The sequence below is a fragment of the Vanellus vanellus genome, assembly GCF_965231255.1.
Source record: "Vanellus vanellus genome assembly, chromosome: 4".
Lineage (NCBI taxonomy): Eukaryota > Metazoa > Chordata > Aves > Charadriiformes > Charadriidae > Vanellus > Vanellus vanellus.
The window spans coordinates 79,102,975-79,124,041 of record NC_138909.1 but is presented as its reverse complement, the minus strand read 5'-3'; the positions used below and the strand labels follow the sequence as shown (position 1 = coordinate 79,124,041).

At 40.0% G+C, this 21,067-nt stretch overlaps 1 protein-coding gene across 1 annotated transcript; it reads left to right on the top strand.

The window, feature by feature from the left end:
• Positions 1-513: 513 nt before the first annotated feature.
• Positions 514-12,844, top strand: CFAP96 (cilia and flagella associated protein 96; the record flags this gene model as incomplete). Its single annotated transcript, XM_082482488.1, has 7 exons — positions 514-622; positions 1,693-1,912; positions 5,424-5,561; positions 5,650-5,725; positions 6,947-7,126; positions 10,814-10,986; positions 12,796-12,844. The coding sequence occupies exons 1-7, from the start codon at positions 526-528 to the stop codon at positions 12,842-12,844; spliced, it is 933 nt and encodes a 310-aa protein (XP_082338614.1). The 5' UTR covers positions 514-525.
• Positions 12,845-21,067: the final 8,223 nt, after the last annotated feature.

Below are 21,067 nucleotides of genomic sequence, written 5' to 3'. Positions count from 1 at the left end.
GAAATCCCATTGTTATGTTTTACGCCAGATTTGTCCATACGCTTTCTATACCATTATTAGAGAGACCAAAAACCATTGCTAGAGATAACCACCAAGATGAAGAAGGAGGCTGCTCAGCATGTTTTATTACTAGCTGTTAATGCCACCGAAACCTCTCGTCTTAGTATTCTGAAGATTTTGACCCAAACTATGTAAATTCAGTAAGAGTTGCACCAGTTGTATTACAAATGCATTTGATTTTCTCTCTCCCCCCATGTTTTGAATTTGTTTAGCAGAGGAGATTTAATGGTGTCTAAATCCCACATAGTCCATTTGTCCTATGAGCACCAAAGCTGTCAATCATATTGTAGATTACTTTCTTCAGATTACATTTATTGCTAATATTTTTAACCAAAACTTCTTGCATTTTCCTTAAATAAACTTTTTGCTTACAGGTGTGGACTGCTTATAGACTTTTGCAGTAGAACAAAAAAGCAAGGATAGTTCAACGTTTTTATTGCAGTGTCCTGTCACACAGATCCAGCCATGCCTGCGGAAGGGAAAAGTGATATGGAGAGGATTGGCCTCTTCAGCGAGACGGGTTATATTACCATAGGAGATAAATATGTATCACATTATATGCGTAAGTATGTTTAATTTTAAGCACTTTTAAGTGATAGGGACCACGTCTAGGATTCATCTACTTTCAGAATCACTATTTTCTAACATGTTTTTTTTTGTTGTTAAAAGGAACTGCTTTTTCATGCATGTTCTTTGCTCAGGCCTTCATTATTAAGAGAAAGGCTTGATATGTTGGAATGAATATATCAAAGAAAGGAGAAATCCAGTAAAACTGAAAAATATGTATGCATAATAGATTGATAAAAATCTTTTAGTGTATACATTTCTTTTTAATATTAATTATCTGCAAGTTACCAGTATTTTCCTGATTTTGTGAAAAACAACAGTGGGTTTTGTGTGCTCTGTCAGCAGGTTTTCTGCTTTTGACAGTTACATTGTCATTATTTTTAAATTAGTGTTGCAATTCTTTTTCTGTTCTGATCTGACTCACATGTGTGAGATTCCCCATCCTGTCTTCTTAAAGAATGTTCTCCTTTTCTTGTTGTTTAATGTTAATACTCATTGAGAAAGGTAATTTTTGTAATTAGTGAGGTTACAGAGGTTAACCCTCAGTAGCTGCTTTGAAGTAATAACACAAAGTAATCCTGGCTTCCCAGTAAAGGCATTTCTGATGTGGAGTGGTGTCAGTGATAAATATGTCCAGCAGAACCCTGCTTGTCACATTTCTGTCACACTGAGCTGCTGGGGATTCAAAACCCAACTGGAGGCACTTAAGCTATTCTACCTGGCCTGTAATCGGTGGGAGAGAGATATGCTCCTCCAAAGTATTACTTGTAGTATATAAATTAGTAGTATATAAATTAGCTCCAGCTCTGAATTGTAGTCTGGAGTAACCAATTTCTCTCCACTGCCTGTAAAGCAAGTGCAAGGGTTAGAAAACTAAAACTAGGTGCTGCAAATACCTTCTCACAGCATTGTCTTTCAGACACAACCATTTACGTGCATGATTTCCAAGTTAAATGCTCTGTAGTACATTCTTTGAGCCACCCAGATCCAGACTTTAGTTTTTTAACGTAGGCTAAGAGCTGCGCTAACACCGGACAGTTATTTACAGTGCTTACTTTTTTAAAGGCCCTTTTAACGAAGCTGCGAGCAAGAACAGACAGATGTTACCTGGGGGGACCAAAACATTGTCAGCTCTGCAGGCAGGTTATTTTGAGCCTCAGTTTGTGAGGATTTTCGATGGTGAAGCCTACTCAAACCCTGTTCAGCTAAGGAGACGCTATAGATTGGCAGAATCAAAGAAAAATTTGGGCAAAGCTTTCCTTCCCAGTAATGGAGACAAATTGCCGTAAGTGTTGTAAAAATGTTTTAAGTTGAGCTTTCTTCTTTTCTGTATGTTAAAGATGGTTTTCACAGATTATTTCTTATAAAACCTGTAATGAGAGTACAATATTGTTGTTTCATACAATGTAGTGTTAGTACCGAGTGAACAGAGGGAAGGCTGAACACAGGTAGAAATCAGGTTCTAACGCTTGCTCTTAGCTACTGGTTTTTTGCTGTAAAGAGTTTTCTTAAAGTTTAGCTTTTTATTTTTGATGAAAATTAAGATGGCTATGGGAAAAGGGTCTGGATAATTAACAATGAATATTCCATTTTAATTTAGGAGGAAGTCTGTTGGAACTTGTCGGATACAATATCTTCTTCCTCCCATTTCTGAGCCTCCCAAAATAGAGATGGCATATATATTGCATAAACAGTAGGAAAAAGGGCCGTTGTCCAGGTGCAACGTTTTCCTCTCAGCCAATCCATATCCATTACCTTTCGGCTAGAAAAAATGTCAATTATCCTATAGGATGATCAGAAAATGTTGCGGAGCTGAGGAATATATGCAGAATATTAAAATAAATGCATCTTTGCTGTTTGCAGAATATTAGTTGCATGACAAAATGACACGAATGCAATGGTGTCATATAACTATTATTTACATGTGAAAAACAGATAGAGCCTGGTTACTCATTTATAACTATACAATCTTGTTTTGCTGTTGTTGCTGCAATAAGAGACAGGAGGATTCAGTCTTTGTACAGGGCCTAGTACTTACTGTCTCATGGTTCTATTGAGTCATATCTTTCTGCAGATTTGCTTCTGGAGAGTTTGTTGTAAGTTACAGGAACATCTTAGCTTTTAATAGGAATGTAAGACATGGTCTGTAGGCTTTCTGTTGGGTATACGTGTGCTATTTCTGATGGGACGGGCAATGTGTAAAAAACTGTTCAAAACTTTCTTTCAAATACAACTTGACTTTAGAGCAACCAAATTTTTTATAAGGGTTTAACTGTTAGAAACACCTAGGCACTGATTTCAAATCCATGTCAGTCAATGAGAGTCCTGTTCACTTTCGTAGAATCATAGAATGGTTTAGGTTGGAGCGGACCTTGAAGATCCATCTAGTTCCAACCCCCCTGCCATGGGCAGGGACACCTCCCACCAGACTAGGTTGTTCGAAGCCCCATCCAGCCTGGCCTTGAACACCTCCAAGGGGTGGAGCTTCCACAGCTTCTCTGGGCAACCTGCGCCAGTGCCTCACCACCCTCAAAGTGAAATATTTCTTCCTAATATCTAATTTAAATCTCCCCTCTTCCAGTTTGAAGCCATTATGCCTCGTCTTATCGCTACATGCCCTGCTAAAAAGTCCCTCTTCAGCTTTCTTGTAGGCCCCCTTTGGGTACTGGAAGGCTGCTATAGGTGTCCCCAGAGCCTTCTTTTCTCCAGGCTGAATATCCCCAACTCTCTCAGCCTGTCTTCATAGGAGAGGTGCTCCAGTCCTCTGATCATCTTCATGGCCCTCCCCTGGACCTGCTTCAACAGGTCCTTGTCCTTCTTGTGCTGAGGGCCCCAGAGCTGGGTACAGTACTCCAGGTGGGGTCTCCCCAGAGTGGAGCAGAGGGGCAGAACCCCCCCCCCCTCGCCCTGCTGGCCACGCTGCTGAGGATGCAGCCCAGGATGTGGTTGGCTTTCTGGGCTGTGAGCGCACGTTGCCAGCTCATGTTGAGCTTCTCACCAACCAACACTCCCAAGTCCTTCTCCTCAGGGCTGCTCTCAATCCATTCTCCACCCAGCCTGGATTTGTGCTTGGGATTGCCACAACCCAGGTGCAGACTTCGGGTCTCTTGCTTACAGCGAAGACTGCTAATGCGCTCACTTCCATATACTGCCTCCACAAATGCACTTGTTGGCTGTGGGGGCAGCAGCTTGTGCTCTTACTCTTGTTGTAAGACTTTTGAATACTTCTAGACATGAACTTTAGGACAGCTTCTTTTTTGTCTTTATCCTTCCCTAAATCTGTACTGGCTGTGTCATACAAAGCAGAGGCTGGGAAAGTGGTGAGGTTGTCTTTTAATGGAATCCTGAAGCAATTATGGAGAGCAATTATATGCTTCTTATATCCCAAACTGACTCCCATCATAACTACAGAATCAGTGCAGAGGTCTGTTGCTGTTCATTGAGTTGTTATTCTTGGCTGCCTGAATGATAAACAGCTCTTGGGAATCTTTCCTTTACAATGAAGCCGCATTTGTTGTCGACTGCAAATGGAAAGGTTGCAAAGATGTCATATTCTGAAGATGTGACTGAAGCCTGGACCTTTCTTTTCTTCATATGTCTGTTCTCTTGTTGTTTTGTCACTGGCATATAAAAAGCCTACTCACAGAAGTGACATTTAAAGAATATGAAATAAAGCACTGAAGAGCCAGGAAATGCTAAAATAAAGGTTGTCTGTGCATTGTCAGTTTGCCCTTTTTTTTCTATATGTGGGTTTATAAAGTCCCTAAATAAATGGAGGGTAATGAAAAGGCAGGTTAGTGTTCTGTGCAAAGAAGACAAATGTTATCTTGGCATCCTAAGCCCGTCAGTATCCATTAATGGCCTTTCTAAGTAGGAACTCATTGAGACACTTCACTCTCTCCCCACTGTAATTGCAGACAGTAGAGGCAAAGGAGATTACCTCTGCTATCTGGAGGAGTTGACAGATCTCATACAGTAGCCTCTGTTTATTTTTTTTTATTCTCTTTGGGGGTTTTGGGGTGCAGGGACAGAGGGTTGGTTGGTTGGGGTTTTTTTTTTGACCACCGTAGCTGCAGCTTAGTGGACCAAATTGCCATTCAGCTATTTCATTAGTTTGTCTCGGCTTTTCTCCTTTAGTGGCTCTATGATCGTGTACTTTGAGATCGTGTCATACGCCTGTTAGCAAATACTGATTTTCAAGTTGGTCTTTAAAGATCAGTCTTCGTGAATTCCTGCAGCTTTGTAGGCAGAGGCATTTCTCCTAAATGAGCTGTGCTTCCTTTTACTTTCCTTCTGTGACAAGACAGAAAGTTGACTACTCCTACCACATCCCAGAAAAAAATCTTTCAGACAGGCTCCCCACGTTGCCTGCCTCTTATCATACCCACACTAACTTACTGTGCTCCATAAACTTGTGGGAAAGACTTTCCTCTTGTCATCAAACATCGAGTCTGTTTAACCTATTCCTCTGGGTCTCTGTGAATCTGTCTCTATCAGTGTTACTTCACCTTGTTGGGGCAAAATTAAAACAACCTCTCTTAGGTATACTTATATTATTAAGATACCTTAAAACTTCATCTCTGCTGCCATCTTGTTTCTTTTTTGTCCGTAACTCTGTGTGAGGAATTGCTGTAGTGGTAGATCCACAGGTGGTGGATCTGATCTGGTTTTATGTTTAACTCTTGAAATGTATATATTCTTTGGGTTTTCTACTTACTGTGTTTTTAGCACACTAGATATGGAAAGCCTGAAATATTTGCAAAACATTAATTAATGTGTTCACTTGCTATTTTTAGATGTGGACTTGGCAGCTATTATGGAACCATAGGAGGTTCGTATGCATACTTCAGTCCACAACTGAAAGCCAGAGAAAGATACATTCCTCCTGGAAAGAACTTTTATACTAATCCAGGAAAGAAAGGAACTGGATATGGGTAACTTCACAATATTGCTTCTTGCAGAGTATTTTATGAAATGTTTCTTGAGTTTTGAACACCTACATAATTAATTTTCTTTTTACAGTTATGCGAACCTTACCATAGGTGAACAATTTCCACATGAACCTGATGGGTATGAAGTAGAAAGAATAAATGCAAAGGTAAAAATATTTGTCTTTATGATGTATTAGTGTTCTGATCATTTATTACAATTTACCTGAACATTTTGTTCCCTGTGGTGTTTCCTTTAGTTTGAAATCACTAATGTTTATTTACAAGGTGGAGGAAGGAAAACAAATTAATGACCATCCTGTATAAAAAAACACTTAGGTATTGCTTGTTTATTATTTTTTTCTTTGAGACATCTGGCAGTATCGCACAGAAGTGCTACCATTCAGGATTTGACCTTCATTTTTTATTTGGAGACCTTAAGCTACAATGCAGTAATGGCCAAACAATGCCAATAGCAAAAACAATAATACTTCAGTGTTGTTGTCAGAAGAATGGGACCTCATTATCCTAGATGCTAAATTAAAAAATCTTGTTACTTTTTTCCATATAAATTCATAAATCTAAGCAAACTCATAAATTTGCTTGCACTGATTTTAGTTATCCTGTATATTTTCATCATATGTAGCGAAAAATAGCAGCAGGAGGACATTTTTTGGTCTAGGGTAAGAATGGGATTAGAAGAAACAATTCAGCTACCTGCAGTTGAGACAAATTCAGACTCAAAACTGAGCATCCAGCGCAGAAAATAAGAATAGAGAAAAGAGGGAGGAGGGATTGTTTCCACTGGATAGAAAAAAAAGGAATTTGCTCTGAGACATTAGCATGAATTGCCAGGTGATACTGTATTACTGGTGGTACATTTTATACTTGTCTTTAAATTGTTTGTAATGTATTAACCTGGTTTATTTTAAAATGGAATCTGGGAAGAATAGTCAATGTCTCCCATGGTACAAAACCAATTCCTAGAGAAGCTCAGCTTAGCAATGTGCTGAGAGTCTGGGAAACGTAGTGGCCAGGGTTCACAAGCGTGAGCAGCTGGGATGTATGCAGGCAGAATTTTCAAGCATGTATGTATGCACATGTGCCCAAGATAACAGGTCTACAATACTGCTGGACACATCTTAAATGCATAAGGCTTTTCCTGACATTTTTCTACCATACTTTTGCAGTGATTGTTGTGCTTCCTGGCCAATGGATCTATGTTCCATTATATATGGTGGGTATTTAAAATACTTCTGGCATCAAACAAGAGCAAATAAAGTTAGAGTGAATATTCTCCAAGACTAAATTTAATGCTTTCCATTTTTCTCTTAGAATAACATACAGTAAAAATCCTCAAGATTGTTTCTTTCAAAGTGTTTGTTTTACAGAAGGCGCAAGAGGAACATAAACGGTTGCTTAAAGGAGGGCCTTTCAAGTTAAATCTATATCCCCAGGAGTATTTTGACATGAATCCCTATTTCAATGACAAACCTTTGCCACCTGTGAAGAAACCACCTCCAGAGAAGCCAATTGCACCACCTTTCAAACCAAGTTCTCCTGCTAAAAAGGTTAGTTTGTCTTATAGCTACAGGAGACAAAAGATAAATATTCAGATATTTCCTGTTAAAAGCTTTGCTTATGGTACAGAAGATAGAGGTAAGTGTTTAGTTTTGCTATTCATTTCTTATTTTTCTTACTAAAGATACTGTTGTGGTTTGGGCGGAACTGGCCACTGTGCGAGTGACAGACACTCCCTCCACCTCTCAAAGAGAGAGCCCTTTGAGTTTAGAAGGAACTAAACTACTTTCATAAACCATTAATAATAAAATAAAAAGAAAATAATGAAATATATACAAAACCGTATCAAGCTCCTAGGATGACAGTCACGTCAGCTGGCACTGGGGAAGTCCCAGACTGGACTCAGTGACAGATGGGAACTGGATTCTGGATCTGGATTCAGGATCAGGACTGGGATGAAAGGCAGATGGACAGAGCCCTCCTCAGACATTGGCCATTGAAGAAAGAGGGTCGACCTTTTGATCCCTCAGCTTTTATGCTGAGCATGAGGCAGATGGGATGGAATACCCCGTTGGTCAGTTTTGGGTCACCTGTCCTGTCCGCTCCTCCCCGCAGGTGGGACCCCACTATGCTTTTCCGATTCCCACCCTCCAGCGGGGCAAATAACAAAGTGAGCTGCCTTTGGGGGTTAGAGCAACGAGTATAAGGAAGAGCCTTTCTGCATCCCATGCCTGGGCATCAGCTATAAACATAGGTCTTATCACTCTGGGAGTGAACAGTGTCTGCACAATATGCTGTTAATTTCAGTAGTTAGAAGAGGCCCAGCTAAGAAGTGAAGTTACTGAACAAAATTGGTTCTGTTTTACCTCAGACCGGGACAGATACGATTCCATTTACTTTGTTTTCTTAAAGTCTAAATGGATATTTTTCCATTCCGTAAAGCATTCCATCTTGATACATTTTTTTGAGATGAGATACTAAATTTATGCCATTCACCGTAGGCTAAACTTTAATTTCACTTTGACATAGGTTTAAGATACATAAATATCTCTCTCGTAAATGACTTCAGATACCTAATACAGTAACACCCCTTAATCTGTCCCTTTTCAGCTCTTCATTTTGGAGTTCTATTGTCAGTCATTTAATACTGTGCTCTGCTGACCACTATTTTCCTATTATTATGTCCTTCACCCTTGACTTATTTCACTGACGTTGATTCATCTGAGGAAGATGATGATAGCAAGGAAAATATAACTGTTCAGAAAGAGGCAGCAAAAATGCTTACACGTGAATAATTGTGTTAGGTGTTTGGCCTCATAGATCATAGAATGTTTTGGGTTAGAAGGGTCCTTAAATATCGTCTGGTTCCAACCCCCCTGCCATGGGCAGGGACACCTCCCACCAGCCCAGGTTGCTCAAAGCCCATCCAGCCTGGCCTTGAACACCTCCAGGGATGGGACAGCCACAGCTTCTCTGGGCAACCTGGGCCAGGGGCTCACCACCCGCCTAGTGAAAAATTTCTTCATGATATCTAATCTAAATCTCCCCTCTTCCAGTCTGAAGCCATTCCCCCTTGTTCTATCACTACATGCACTAAAAAGTCTCACTCCAGCTTTCTTATAGGCCCCCCTTCAGATACTGGAAAGCTGCTATAAGGTCTCCCCAGAGCCTTCTCTTCTCCAGGCTGAACAACCCCAACTCTCTCAGCATGTCAGATGAGGCAGCTGAGATCTTTCCGAAGGGAAATCTGTTCAGAAAAGTTAGCAGCTGGAAAGTCAGCATCTTGTCTGGTTGATGGTGCTGGTGGTCCTGCGCCAGGCTCCCCATCCTTCACCCCATATATTCTTTCTCCGTAAATTTAATTTTATGTGTACTTCCCAAGCTACTACACACTTTCCCTCTCTGCTATATAAATTCTTACTGGGAAAATTGCTTTAGTGTTGATTGAATTGCTTACTGCTGCACTTTTCAGGAATGCAGCCTCAGCAGACTGTGGGGTTTAGCTGTACTGGGGGATTGCAAAGAATTAATCAGGTCTCTGCATGGTTTTTATCTAGTACTAGTGGACATAATGTTTCAAGAAAAGCCAATGCAGTGTTCAATCCTGTATGTCAGAAAGCATATTGATAATAATCATAGAATCATAGAAGCGTCAGGTTGGAAGGGACCTTTAAGATCATCGAGTCCAAGCATTAATCTCACACTGCCAAAACCACCACTAAACCACGTCCCTCAGCACCACATCTTATAAATACCTCCAGGGATGATGATTCAACCACTTCCCTGGGCAGCCTGTTCCAATGCTTGACAACCCTTTAAATGAAGAAATTTTTCCTAATACCCAATCTAAACCTCCCCTGGTGCAACTTGAGGCCATTTCCTCTTGTCCTATCATCTGTTACTTGGGAGAAGAGGCTGACCCCCCCCTGGCTACCCCCTCCTTTCAGGTAGTTGTAGAGAGCGATAAGGTCTCTCCTCAGCCTTCTTTTCTCCAGGCTGAACAACTCCAGGTCCCTCAGCTGCTCCTCATCAGACGTGTGCTCCAGACCCCTCACCAGCTCTGTTGCCTTTCTCTGGACACGCTCCAGCACCTCAATGTCTTCCTTGTAGTGAGGGGCCCAAAACTGAACACAGTATTCGAGGTGGGGCCTCACCAGTGCTGAGTACAGGGGGACGGTCACTGCCCTAGTCCTGCTGGCCACACTATTCCTGACACAGGCCAGGATGCTGTTGGCCTTCTTGGCCACCTGGGCACACTGTTGGCTCATCTTCAGCCGGCTGTCACCAACACTCCCAGGTCCTTTTCTGCCGGGCGGCTTTCCAGCCACTCTCCACCAAGCCTGTAGCGCTGCGTGGGGTTGTTGTGACCCAAGTGCAGGACCCGGCAATTGGCCTTGTTGAACCTCCTACCATTGGCCTCGGCCCGTGGATCCAGCCTGTCCAGATCCCTCTGTAGGGCCTTCCTATCCTCCAGCAGATCAACACTGCCACCCAACTTGGTGTCATCTGCAAACTTACTGAGGGCACACTCAATCCCCTCGTCCAGATCATCGATAAAGATATTAAAGAGAACATGTCCCAGTACTGAGCCCTGAGGAATACCACTTGTGACTGGTCACCAACTGAATTTAACTCCATTCACCACCACTCTTTGGGCCCGGCCTTCCAGCCAGTTTTTTACCCAGCAAAGAGTACTCCTGTCCAAGCCGTGAGCAGCCAGTTTCTCCAGGAGAATGCTGTGGGAAACGATGTTGACGGCTTTACTAAAGTCCAGGTAAACAACATCCACAGCCTTTCCCTCATCCACTGAGTGGGTCACATTGTCATAGAAGGAGATCAGGTTAGTCACGCAGGTTGGCCTAAGCCCTGCTGTGTGTAACAATCCCTGCAACAGTACTGGACATGGAGGTGTACTAGTGACATGGGAATTCCTTTTTTTTTTGCCACAACATAGCTCATTTTAGCAAGTTATGTTTTTACTTTTTCTGTAACATTTTTAAGATCTTTTCCTCAAAATCCAGAATTATGGAGGAACATTTAAAACGAAGAATTAATCAAAATAATGACTAAAATTTGCCTTAAAGTTTCCACTGCAAATTTAAGGAATGTTTGTTTGTTTGTTTTATATGTGATGCAGTCTGTTATTTAGTATTATTACTTGCTTTTGCATGAAAAATATTTTAATTAACTCAATTATATTGTAGATTGGCACTTTGAAAAGTTCTTCTTTTTATCAGTCAGGGGGCATGAAAGGAGGCACATTTGATCCTTACCCAAGCCATTCCTCTGACCCTTATGTAATTAAAAAATCTGAGGCTGTTGCAACTAATAAAGAACGGAAGATTTTTCATCCTCCTGCTGGACCAAAAAGCAGACCCGTTAAAAGCATAATAACTTTAAATGTCACAAGGTAAGCTCCTTTAATTTGATTTCATGTTTCATGTATGCTGACTACCAAAAGTCATTAGCGCAGCTTTATGTTACTGTCTAAAATAATTGAATAAATGAAGGGAAAAATTATTAACAAAAGGATAAGAAATGTATAAGGAACTTGGCTTTCCAAATTTATTCCTACTCTCTTCTGTAAATTCAGGTTACTATATATCTATCACAGAGACTTTCAAAATCATGCTGTACAGATGTCACTGAAATATTGTTGGGTTTTATTCTTTTCTGACTTGATAAATGTAAAAAGACCATGAATGTTCCTGTTTAAAACAAAATCTGGTTTTGTTGTCCCTTGTTTATGGAATAAAATTGGCTCCCTCTGCTGGCAAACAGAATATTTAAACCTGTGAAGATTCTGGAACAATGGCACACAAGTTGGATTCCTAACTACAAACATGTACTGTGCAACGATAGAAGAGATTTATAGTACACAGTGCATGTGTATAGGTAGATAAGGATGTAATTCTTTACTTTTGGTCTTACTAAGCTATAACTCCTATATTTAAACAAATTTTCTGGTTTTGGCTGTGTTGTAATTCAAGCAGAAAAATCAAGACTGTTCTTCAGAGTTATTTAGAGAAGTCGCTTTCAAATGCAGACTTCTAAGACTGCATGTAAAAGAGTTAAGCATATTATTTTGCATACTCCATGTGTAACATGAAATATTTTAGAAATACTTGATTAAAATTTGAAAAACTATCTTAGAGAAATCTGCTTCATATTTGTGATTTGTCTTTTACATACCATATGTGAAGTCTAAGAAATACACCTCCCTTACTCACCCATTGCTGTTCTATTTACTTTATTTCACCATGTATCAGCATTTGGATAATCACTTTTTAAGTTGCAGGGATATTTTGAAGTTTTTATTTACACTGACAAGGCAGAACCAGAAGCTACATATTACTCCACATTGCTTTTCATTACTAATGGAAAGTAAGAAAGAATTGAAAGTAACTTTTTGATACACCAAAAAGCGTGGTAACTACCAACACCAGTGTAAGAAAGTACAACCTTCTATTTATGCAGTGGTGTTTTTAAACTAGTAAAAGGCAAAAAGAATGGTCTGAATAGCCTTCTTATTAGTGTAATTGTTTGTATTATTGTTTTATCAACAATTATTTATTCACGTTCCCAAATGAAATGTTTTTATTGGGAAAAACCCCTAAGTATATGAGAAGTAGGTTTCAAAATTGAAAGGGGGTGACTGATTGTGAGGTATCACTATGTGCTCACAAATACAGTTATCCTGGACTCATGAAAAATATTTGTAAAGAGAAAAATTTCACATATCCAACAGAAATTCCAAAGAGAGAAATCAAAACTAGTATTTCAAATTCTGCACTACTATTTCCCTGCAAAGAATTTTAAAGAGTGTATTTATTTTGGGTTCATTATTCCTAAGTCTAATAGAATGTGAACTGAATTTATTATAAGTATGAAGCTCATAGCTCATAGATTTTAAGAAATATAGTAAGATGTTTTTCAAGTCATCTGCTTCCCCACTGAATTACAATTCTTTATGTACTTTCTAATGGAGAGCTTATCTTCTGATGTTTGGACCATAATCCTGTAACTGGATTTGCTAGTGTAGATTCTTACTCTCATGCAGAGCTCTATTGAAATAAATTTGACTTCATGAGGATTCAAGTCATTAAATCTAATTACAGGACTGAGTGTACCACAGTATTTCATTGTTACAAAAACTCTTGTAATTTGTACAGTGATATTCTACAAAAGTCTAAAAAGTTTCTCTTCATTTACATTTCAGATCATTAAATGTAAAGAACTACAAGACTGCGCATCTGACATCTTATTAGGTACAAAAGTGAAATGATGGGTACATTTTAAGACTCTGCAAATTGTTGACAAAGCAAATAAAATGTGAAAAGTGGAATTCAAATATATAGGGTAATTCAATCTGTTTAATTATTGAGAATGCAATCTTTTGTTTCTAAATATAAAGCAATAATAAATAAAGCTAATTTATTTATTAAGTCCAAGGTTGCATTTTTATAGAAATGTTCATCTTATTGCTTAACTGGACTTTTGCAATGTACTTTCAGAAAACATACTTTCTAATGAGTAATTTGGGTTGCAGATTGACTATAAATTGCAGTGGAAGGAGGTGCCTATGTTTTAAAGTGAGTATCAGTGTATGTATTAACCAGGTTAGTCACATATGGCCCATAATGAAACTAAGGTCATTGCTTCCTGTTAACAGAATTACAACTTGTATTTTATTTCAACTATAATTTTGTGTAGGAACTGTCTTAGAAATATATAATTTTTAGTTTTGCTGACCTTTTCAAATTGACCAATGTCAAGGATTGTTGAAAACAAGACCACAAGTGGGCTGTTAGGAAGGGAGGAGTCATCTCTATTTCCCAGCATCTATTTACCGCTCTTCCTCAGCTTCCTGAGAACCACAAGTGCTGCCATATTCTCTGAGAGCAGCTTAATTTCACTTTGCGTACATGGAATGTTCCTAACAAATGTGTGGTCCCAAGGAGCTGACACCCAACGTTAGCTAGGGCCTCAGTATGCTCTTTTAATACAAATGGTAATTGTGTCCCTTGGCTTCTGTGATGGTGTGCTCTGTCCTCCCCCGCTTAAGCCATAACCAACAGAGGGGGTCCTGGTGGCTGCACCCAGCTTACATAGCCAAAGGCTGTCTGGAACAGGGACCCAGATGTCTCGCTGGTACGTAAATATGATTATAGGTCAATCGCTCTATAAATAGTGGACAGCTGTTGAGCTCTCCTGAACAGCAGTGGGTTGCACCCCAGGATCTCCCCTTGAGTAGGGACTGCTCTTAAGGTTACTCCTCGAGGTTGAGAGATTCCTTATCGTGTCAGGTACTCAGTAAGCGAATTGGGAATAAGCGCACTGAAACTTTGAAATCTTAGCTGAGTGACATAAAGGATTGATTGCGTGCATATAATCCTTTAGACATAAACCGTTGACCAAATCTGAGACTAGGATTGGATCCAGCCACACCTAGACTCCTCTGAGTAGGAGTTTAGAAAGTGAGGGGGGTCTTCTCTGGACTTCATGACTCCATGGGAGGGTCTCCTCGACATGTTTGACCCTGTCCTGTATACAGTAAATAATCAAGTGTACCTTGCCATCAAATCTTGTTAAGCCACTATCAAACTTTGTTAAATCACTGTCCTCAATCGAATATATTGTTGCTTCTCTCTTGCAAGCAAAGTGCATCACTCCATCTGTGATAAATTGGCATAGTCGACAGGATGGCAAGTAATAATCAGTGATTATTTATGGAGGCATGGAGTGAATCTGGCTCCCAACTTCTCAGAAGAATGGGCTCCTGGCAATTGGCATAATTGGAAAGCTGTTGAAGAGTGCCTAAAACTCGGGTCGCACAAAGGCAATGTTAAAACCACTGATTAGAGGAGCCCTGGGAATTTTTAAAGTTGCAAAATGATGAGATCAAGAAATATGCCTAACTCAATGAGGGACTAGGTGATAACTCTCAAGATACCCACAAGCAGCTCCCTACACGGGCAGAATTAACACGTGGCATTGTTAGCTACAGCCATGAAATGCGACAATGCACCAGCTGAAAAACAAAACCCGAAGCCCCGAAGACCACAAAGTTCAGCTCCTCCAGTGCCGGTCCCCGGAAAGGGAGACAACCCCTTCCTGCCCCTCAGGGATGAATTGCAGGGCGTGAAGCCAAAAACCGACTAGTGTCTGGAAGACAATTGGGCCTGCCTGTCTGGAAAGAGGAGGCTTACCAGTGGATAAGTGATGATGGCCCATACACTTTAATTCCAGTTGGTCCCCAAAGACAGTTGGTGAAGTTTTTAATATACATATGGGAGCACAAATTTCACTACTAAGACAGCAAGATGCCAAGAAGCTGGGCATGTGGTCTGCACGGCAAAGATTACAGGTGTGAACGGAGCGAGTGTTGTGCGCCGAACTGCCAAGGTCCATTTATGACTCCCGGGCGCGAAGTACATGTCAACTACTCACTTTGGAGCTGAAGATCATTGTGAAAATATTTAAAGTTTTTATGTTTTAAATGGCCGAACCTGGCACCCTCTGAAGGGCAGCGTATGGTCCTTCGGTTCAAACACCGAGCCCAGCCCCGGCAGAAATTGGGAGGCTTCAGTGCATGTGCTCTGTGCAGCCCCTGCACTCCCTCATTCAAAAATTACTAACGTACTGCAATATCCAATTTCTGCAGCAGCACGAAATGAAATTTCTGAAGTCATAGCTGATTTGGAGAAATGACAAGTTATTTTCAGAACCCACTCCCCATATAACTCACCTCCCTGGCTGGTTTGGAAACCAGATGGGAGGCGGCATTTAACTGTTGATTATCGGTGCCTAAATGCTAATACAGCCCTGCTAATGGCTGTTGCACCAAACCTTGCAAACTTCACAGCTGCTTTGCATGCAGCTGCACACCCATGGATGGTGGCGCTAGTTGTAAAAGATATGTACTTTATGGTTCCCTTGAAGGAGGAGGATAAAGAGAAGTTTGCTTTCATTTAGGAGGGAATACAGTGTACCTTTAACAGACTCCCATGGGGGTATAAACATTCACCCACAATTGCTTATGCCGCACTTGCTGAACTTTTACAGACAGTCGCACTTCCCTAAGGTGTGGAAGTGTACCAATATACAGATGATACTCTGATCGGAGGAGCTTCCCCTGAGATGGTGGGGGAAGCGGCACCAGCAGTATGGAAACTGCTAAATAAAACAGAAATTGGGATTCGACCCAGAAAATATCAGGGACCAAGTAAAGAAGTAAAATTTTTAGGTATTTGTTAGATAGCAGGCAGTGCAGTGATTCCTCCAGATACTGTAAGAAAAATTGAAGAGTTGCAAATGCCCCAGTCAAGGAAGGAGTTACAACAGTTAATGGGAACTTCAGGATATTGGAGGAAGCATGTGCCTGAATTTTCTGTCATTTCCCATCCATTACACTCACTCTTATGGAAAGGCAAACCCTGGGAGTGGAAATTAGAACATGAAGAGGCGGTCAAAACTCTAACTGAAGAATTAAGAACATGTCAGTCACTGGGACCAGCACACCTCTGCAACCCTATTACAGCTGAATGGAGTCTCACTGAACATGCTACTTACTGTAACCTGTTCCAGACTGGCCCTGATGGGCCAAAAAGACCTTTATTGTTTAACTCAACCGCACTTAAAGAAGCGGAACAATGATATTCTGAATGGGAAAAGGGACTTTTATTTTTAATCCAAGCAGTTAAGCAAGTTGATAAAATACATCAGGGACAACCTGTGCAAACTATAGGACCATTTAATTTACTAGAAGCAATCCTAAAGGGGACTGCTCCCCCAGAAGGAGTTGCACAAAACCCCCACTATCAGACAATGGTGTGCCAACCTAACAGCAGTTGCAGAAAATATGCAGTTAACCAAAGGGCACTCTAAGGTTTCCAAATTGCAGATGCCCATAAACACAGAACCTTTAGCATTACAACCACTTTTTAAACCTTCACCCATTCTGGATGCACCGCAGAAAACATTTGGTTTATGGATGCTTCAGGAAAAAGGGCAAACGGCAAATGGCAATATAAGGCCGTTGCATTAGGTATTACCACCAGCAAACAAGTAACAGAAGAAGGTGAAGGCAGTGCATGAGTAGGAGGAATTTGAGCAGTTGTTTTGGCAGCACAGAATGGAGCAAAAATCATATATGTAGACTCTTACACTGTGCGGGCAGTGCCACGTCAAAGGAAAACCTTGAATTGGGAAGTAAATGGATCCCCAGTTTGGAGAAACAGATTGGCAATTACAACATCTGTGGCAGCTTCTTGGCGGTACCTTGGACTGTGATGGTGGAATGGAGAACTTTCTTAAATGTCGTTACCCAGTTATCTGAGGTAAGGAGGACATTAGACATGACTTACCCTGTTTTCATAGTAACAGCTTCCCTACATCCTTACAGTACAGATACACCCAGTCGCCTTTATAACTGATTCCGACCACAATTTAATAGTTACAATCTGAAGCATCTTCATGGTTCTGCAAGCGTTAAATGCAATTAAATACCTGACCTTCTACTTGATTGCCCAAGTATTTACCATTTTAACGTCCTTATTGACTCTGGGTTTGCAATGCAAAATTGCGGCATAATACTTTTGCCTATCTCCAGTAACAAACCGCAACAAACCCTTTTGTATCTTTTAAACATTTTTTACAGGAAAAAGCATTAAGAACTAGATGTAGATCTTTAATGTAGTTTTTAGTCTTTCTACTATAACTATCAGTCACGATACAAAACCATGCTCTATTACATATACAGTCTTGTATTGTAAACCAGATAAATAATTATTAATTTGCTGCAATCTATCTGTATGAATTATTGGAAAAATAGGAAGAAATGGATTACTTTCATGTCTCTGACGAGATCATGCCCTTTACTGGTCAGGAGCTTGTACACCTAGTGTTGTATTAATAGGAAAGTGAAGTTAAATAATTACTTCATTATGGAAACACCAACAAATAATTACCTGGTTTTACTTTCATGGATTTATTTATTAAGGAGTTAAAAAGAAGTTCCTAAAAATATTGTCCTATTAGTGTTGTACAGACACTGCATACAGGCAGCTTCAACTTCACAAAATATTATATCTAGTATATTCAAGAAATTCTTCCTCTTCATGGTTCCTTGGCTGAGAAAATCTGAGTATTTGTGCAGTGATTATATCCAAGAGGATATAATCCCGGAAATCCTAGGGACAGAATTCTATCTCCTGTAAATTGTCACAGTTTCCTTAAATTTCTTTGGGTAACAATCTGCTTTTGTGAATCTGTGAAATTCAGCCAAGTATCAAAAAACCAGGCCATTCTTTTTAGAACATAAAAAAACCATGGAAATGACTGGACATCAGAGTTGTAAATGTTTTACAAAAGAAAACTGTTTATTACAATTTATTTGAAGCAATAGACTGTTGTAGATCATCAGGAATCGCCTGGAGAAGAAAAACAGCTATTAGGATACTGCAAAATTAGGCCCATACCTTGTGCATCAGATTCCACGGCTTTATACTTAGAGCAGAAATTTCTGTACAAATTCTGGTGGAATATTCAGAGTAACAGTTATCTTGTGTGGTATGAGTGCCATGGTACATGGTAACCAGGTTTCCTTTGCCACAGACTAGAGCTGTAGCTTGGCATCAGAGATAAATATAATCCTTATGCAAATGGCCACTTACCAATCAAGACTGGTACAGTTTACCTCTCCCAATGCTGTTTACCCATTAAGAGAATGTAAACAATTATTATAGCCTCCATTTCATTCAGTACTGGGCTTTGGAGCCGGCTCAAAACACCAAGTAAGTGTCTTAAATTAAGTCAGTATATTTCCAGCAGAGGAGAGAGGACTTAAGGAGGCTATAGTTTGTCTTTGATTGTTTTTGTCATCCCAGTTCCTGTGAAGTAAGGGCAAACTGGAGTTTACACGAAATACAGACAGAAAAAGTAGGACTTATGCAGCATTTCATAGGAGAGGGGCAAAATTTATTCCCTGTCCTCATTTCTCTCTGTTCTCTCCTTGACTGTCTGCCCTGACTCTCTCTATGCTTTGCATCGCATTCCATACCCACTGAAGATAATACAAATTAATTTGGGGAAGATCAGGTTACAGTTTTACCTGTGCAGAAGAGAGGCTGAGTTTTAATCATAATGGGTGGGAGGGAACAGTATATGTAATTATGGCTAAAGTTCTGCTACCTAGAAAAATCTCAGGGAGAAGATACTGTTATTTTTTTAAAGATCCAGAATACCCCTTGGATTATTTTCCAAAACCCACGTCACTCTCAAAACCCAAGGTCCAGCTAAAGAATAACTTGTTTGTAGGTAAAACTTGTTAAACGTACCAGAGATGCGTCACTTGCTGTGCAAGTCCTCAGAATGTTGCCCGAACTACATGGTGGAGTTTTCCTTTCTGGTATATTTTTATTTAGTATCTCACAGATTTTAGACTGGACCTGAAGAAGATTGAGACTTGTTATGGAAAACTTACGTGTAGAAATATTTTCATTTTCCAAAAATATCCTATTACTCAAGAAGTTCTCTCTTAGGAAGGACAGACCAGATGGAAGTGGCATGTAGGAATATGGAACTGTTTCTAACCCACGAAGTGTAAAGCTAAATGTCCTTCCAGCAGCAGTTATTTAGCTTTTCTATTAAAAAAAAAACCAAACCAACAGATAAAATGTTGGTAGAAAAATGTTCCTGAAAAGGTGGCTTAGTGTTTTGTGAAACATGGCGGTTTGCAACAATAGAAAAGGTTTTGCTGACAGTAACATCATGTGGAATTAACTTCTTTGAAAACAACAGATCTTCCTTGAGTTTACAGAGATGTAAATGAGAGAAAGATCTATTCCTTCCCTTTCTTTTTCCTAACTCAGTTTTGTTTATCCTTTCTTCTGCTCAGGTTTTATAAGAGTTTTTAGAACCCTCCAAAAAATACTGTGACCACAAATGAACAACAACCTAGAAGTGAGATTATCTTACCAGCTATTTTAAGGTGGACAGGTGATTAAATGTATACTTAATGTGCCCAACAGTCTAAGAATAGATCTTACTTAAAACACCTATGGCAGCATCTAAAACTGCAGCAGGAGGCTTTTGTATTTTAAGAGCATTTTGTGTTCTACTTTTACTGTGTTAATGTTCTCCAGAGTTTGTTGCCAAAATGTCTGAAATGGTTCCACCTGTTGCTGAAGGATTTAAAATGTGTCATATAAAAATCAGAAAATTGGTTAGTAGGTGTTTTTGTTGGTGGTGGTTTTTTAATTATTTTTTATTTTAAATATTGAGATGAGTTAGGACATTTTCTCAGTTGAAATTATGTTTCTTTTCTAGTCCCAAGATTGTTTTCACCCAGCCTGCATCAACAGGAGTTCATCAAATGCTTCTTTCGCCATTCAGTAGCCCTTTAAAAACATATTTGCAGTGTTGGAAGGGTGTCAGCATAGTTCTTCACAGAACGTTGCTCACGTTACAGAAAGCACTGTCACATCTGGCATTGCTTCGGATCTTTGCCTCTGCAGTGAGACCAAATGTACTTGTGTTAGAATTCATACTCCAGGTCCCAAAATCGTCCTTCTGGTTTAGACACTGGTGTACTGGTTGGACAACGTAAAAGCAACTTGGACTAGTTCTGGGATTAGTAAAGGGAACCCCTAGTATTTTGCATTAACAGAAGCTCTAATGACTTGGAAGTGCTTTAAAATAAATAGTGCAAATTCTTTATGTAGATCAAAGGATTTTTCTCTGAATTAACCAGTCTTAGGTCAGCAATTCAGCAGCTCAGTGAAAATCTCAGCTAAAAGAATGAGCATGTGCGTAGAGCAAAATTTGTCTAGTTTTCCATGCCTTCTGCCTTGGAAGAAAACTCCCCAAAACATACAAGAGGAAGAAAAGAGGCAGGCGGAGAAGTACTGTACGTCCTATACCCGAGTCATGCAACTCTACTGATATTAAAACCAACCCCCAAACATACTTTGGCAGTCATTCTTCAAGTGGAAGATGTAGTTTGCAAGTAACGTTGTTGATGTCAGAATACTTCAGCAAGTCTAATTTCTTACTGAAAAAAACAGTAAAGAGTGACAACTTCTCTTGTATGGTCCTAGCCCTGCGTACACTTAGAAGTCTACTGAAACAATCAAACAATCATGGTATTTGTATTCAGATTAACCACTTCACATTTGTTAAGCAATGTAAAAGAATCCAGCTTAGGGAAGTCTGTAAATATGGAGAATGAGCACTTCCCCCGAGCAACTCCTGAAATAAGGCAGCTGTAATCGGTAGCTAGCTTGGGCTGCTCCGGTGCAGGGCAGTTTGTCAGCAGTGTTTTGGCACTAGGCACATCCATATACTTAAATAAATGTGCCATGTGGAAGTTGTGCTAGGTAAGACTCTTTATGCCCAGTCATCCTGGTCCCTTCTGCAGTCAGAATCAAATCAGTTTACTTCCAGTGTTGTTTGTGGGTCAGTTGGATCTTCTGCTGCTCCTGTGTGATTAT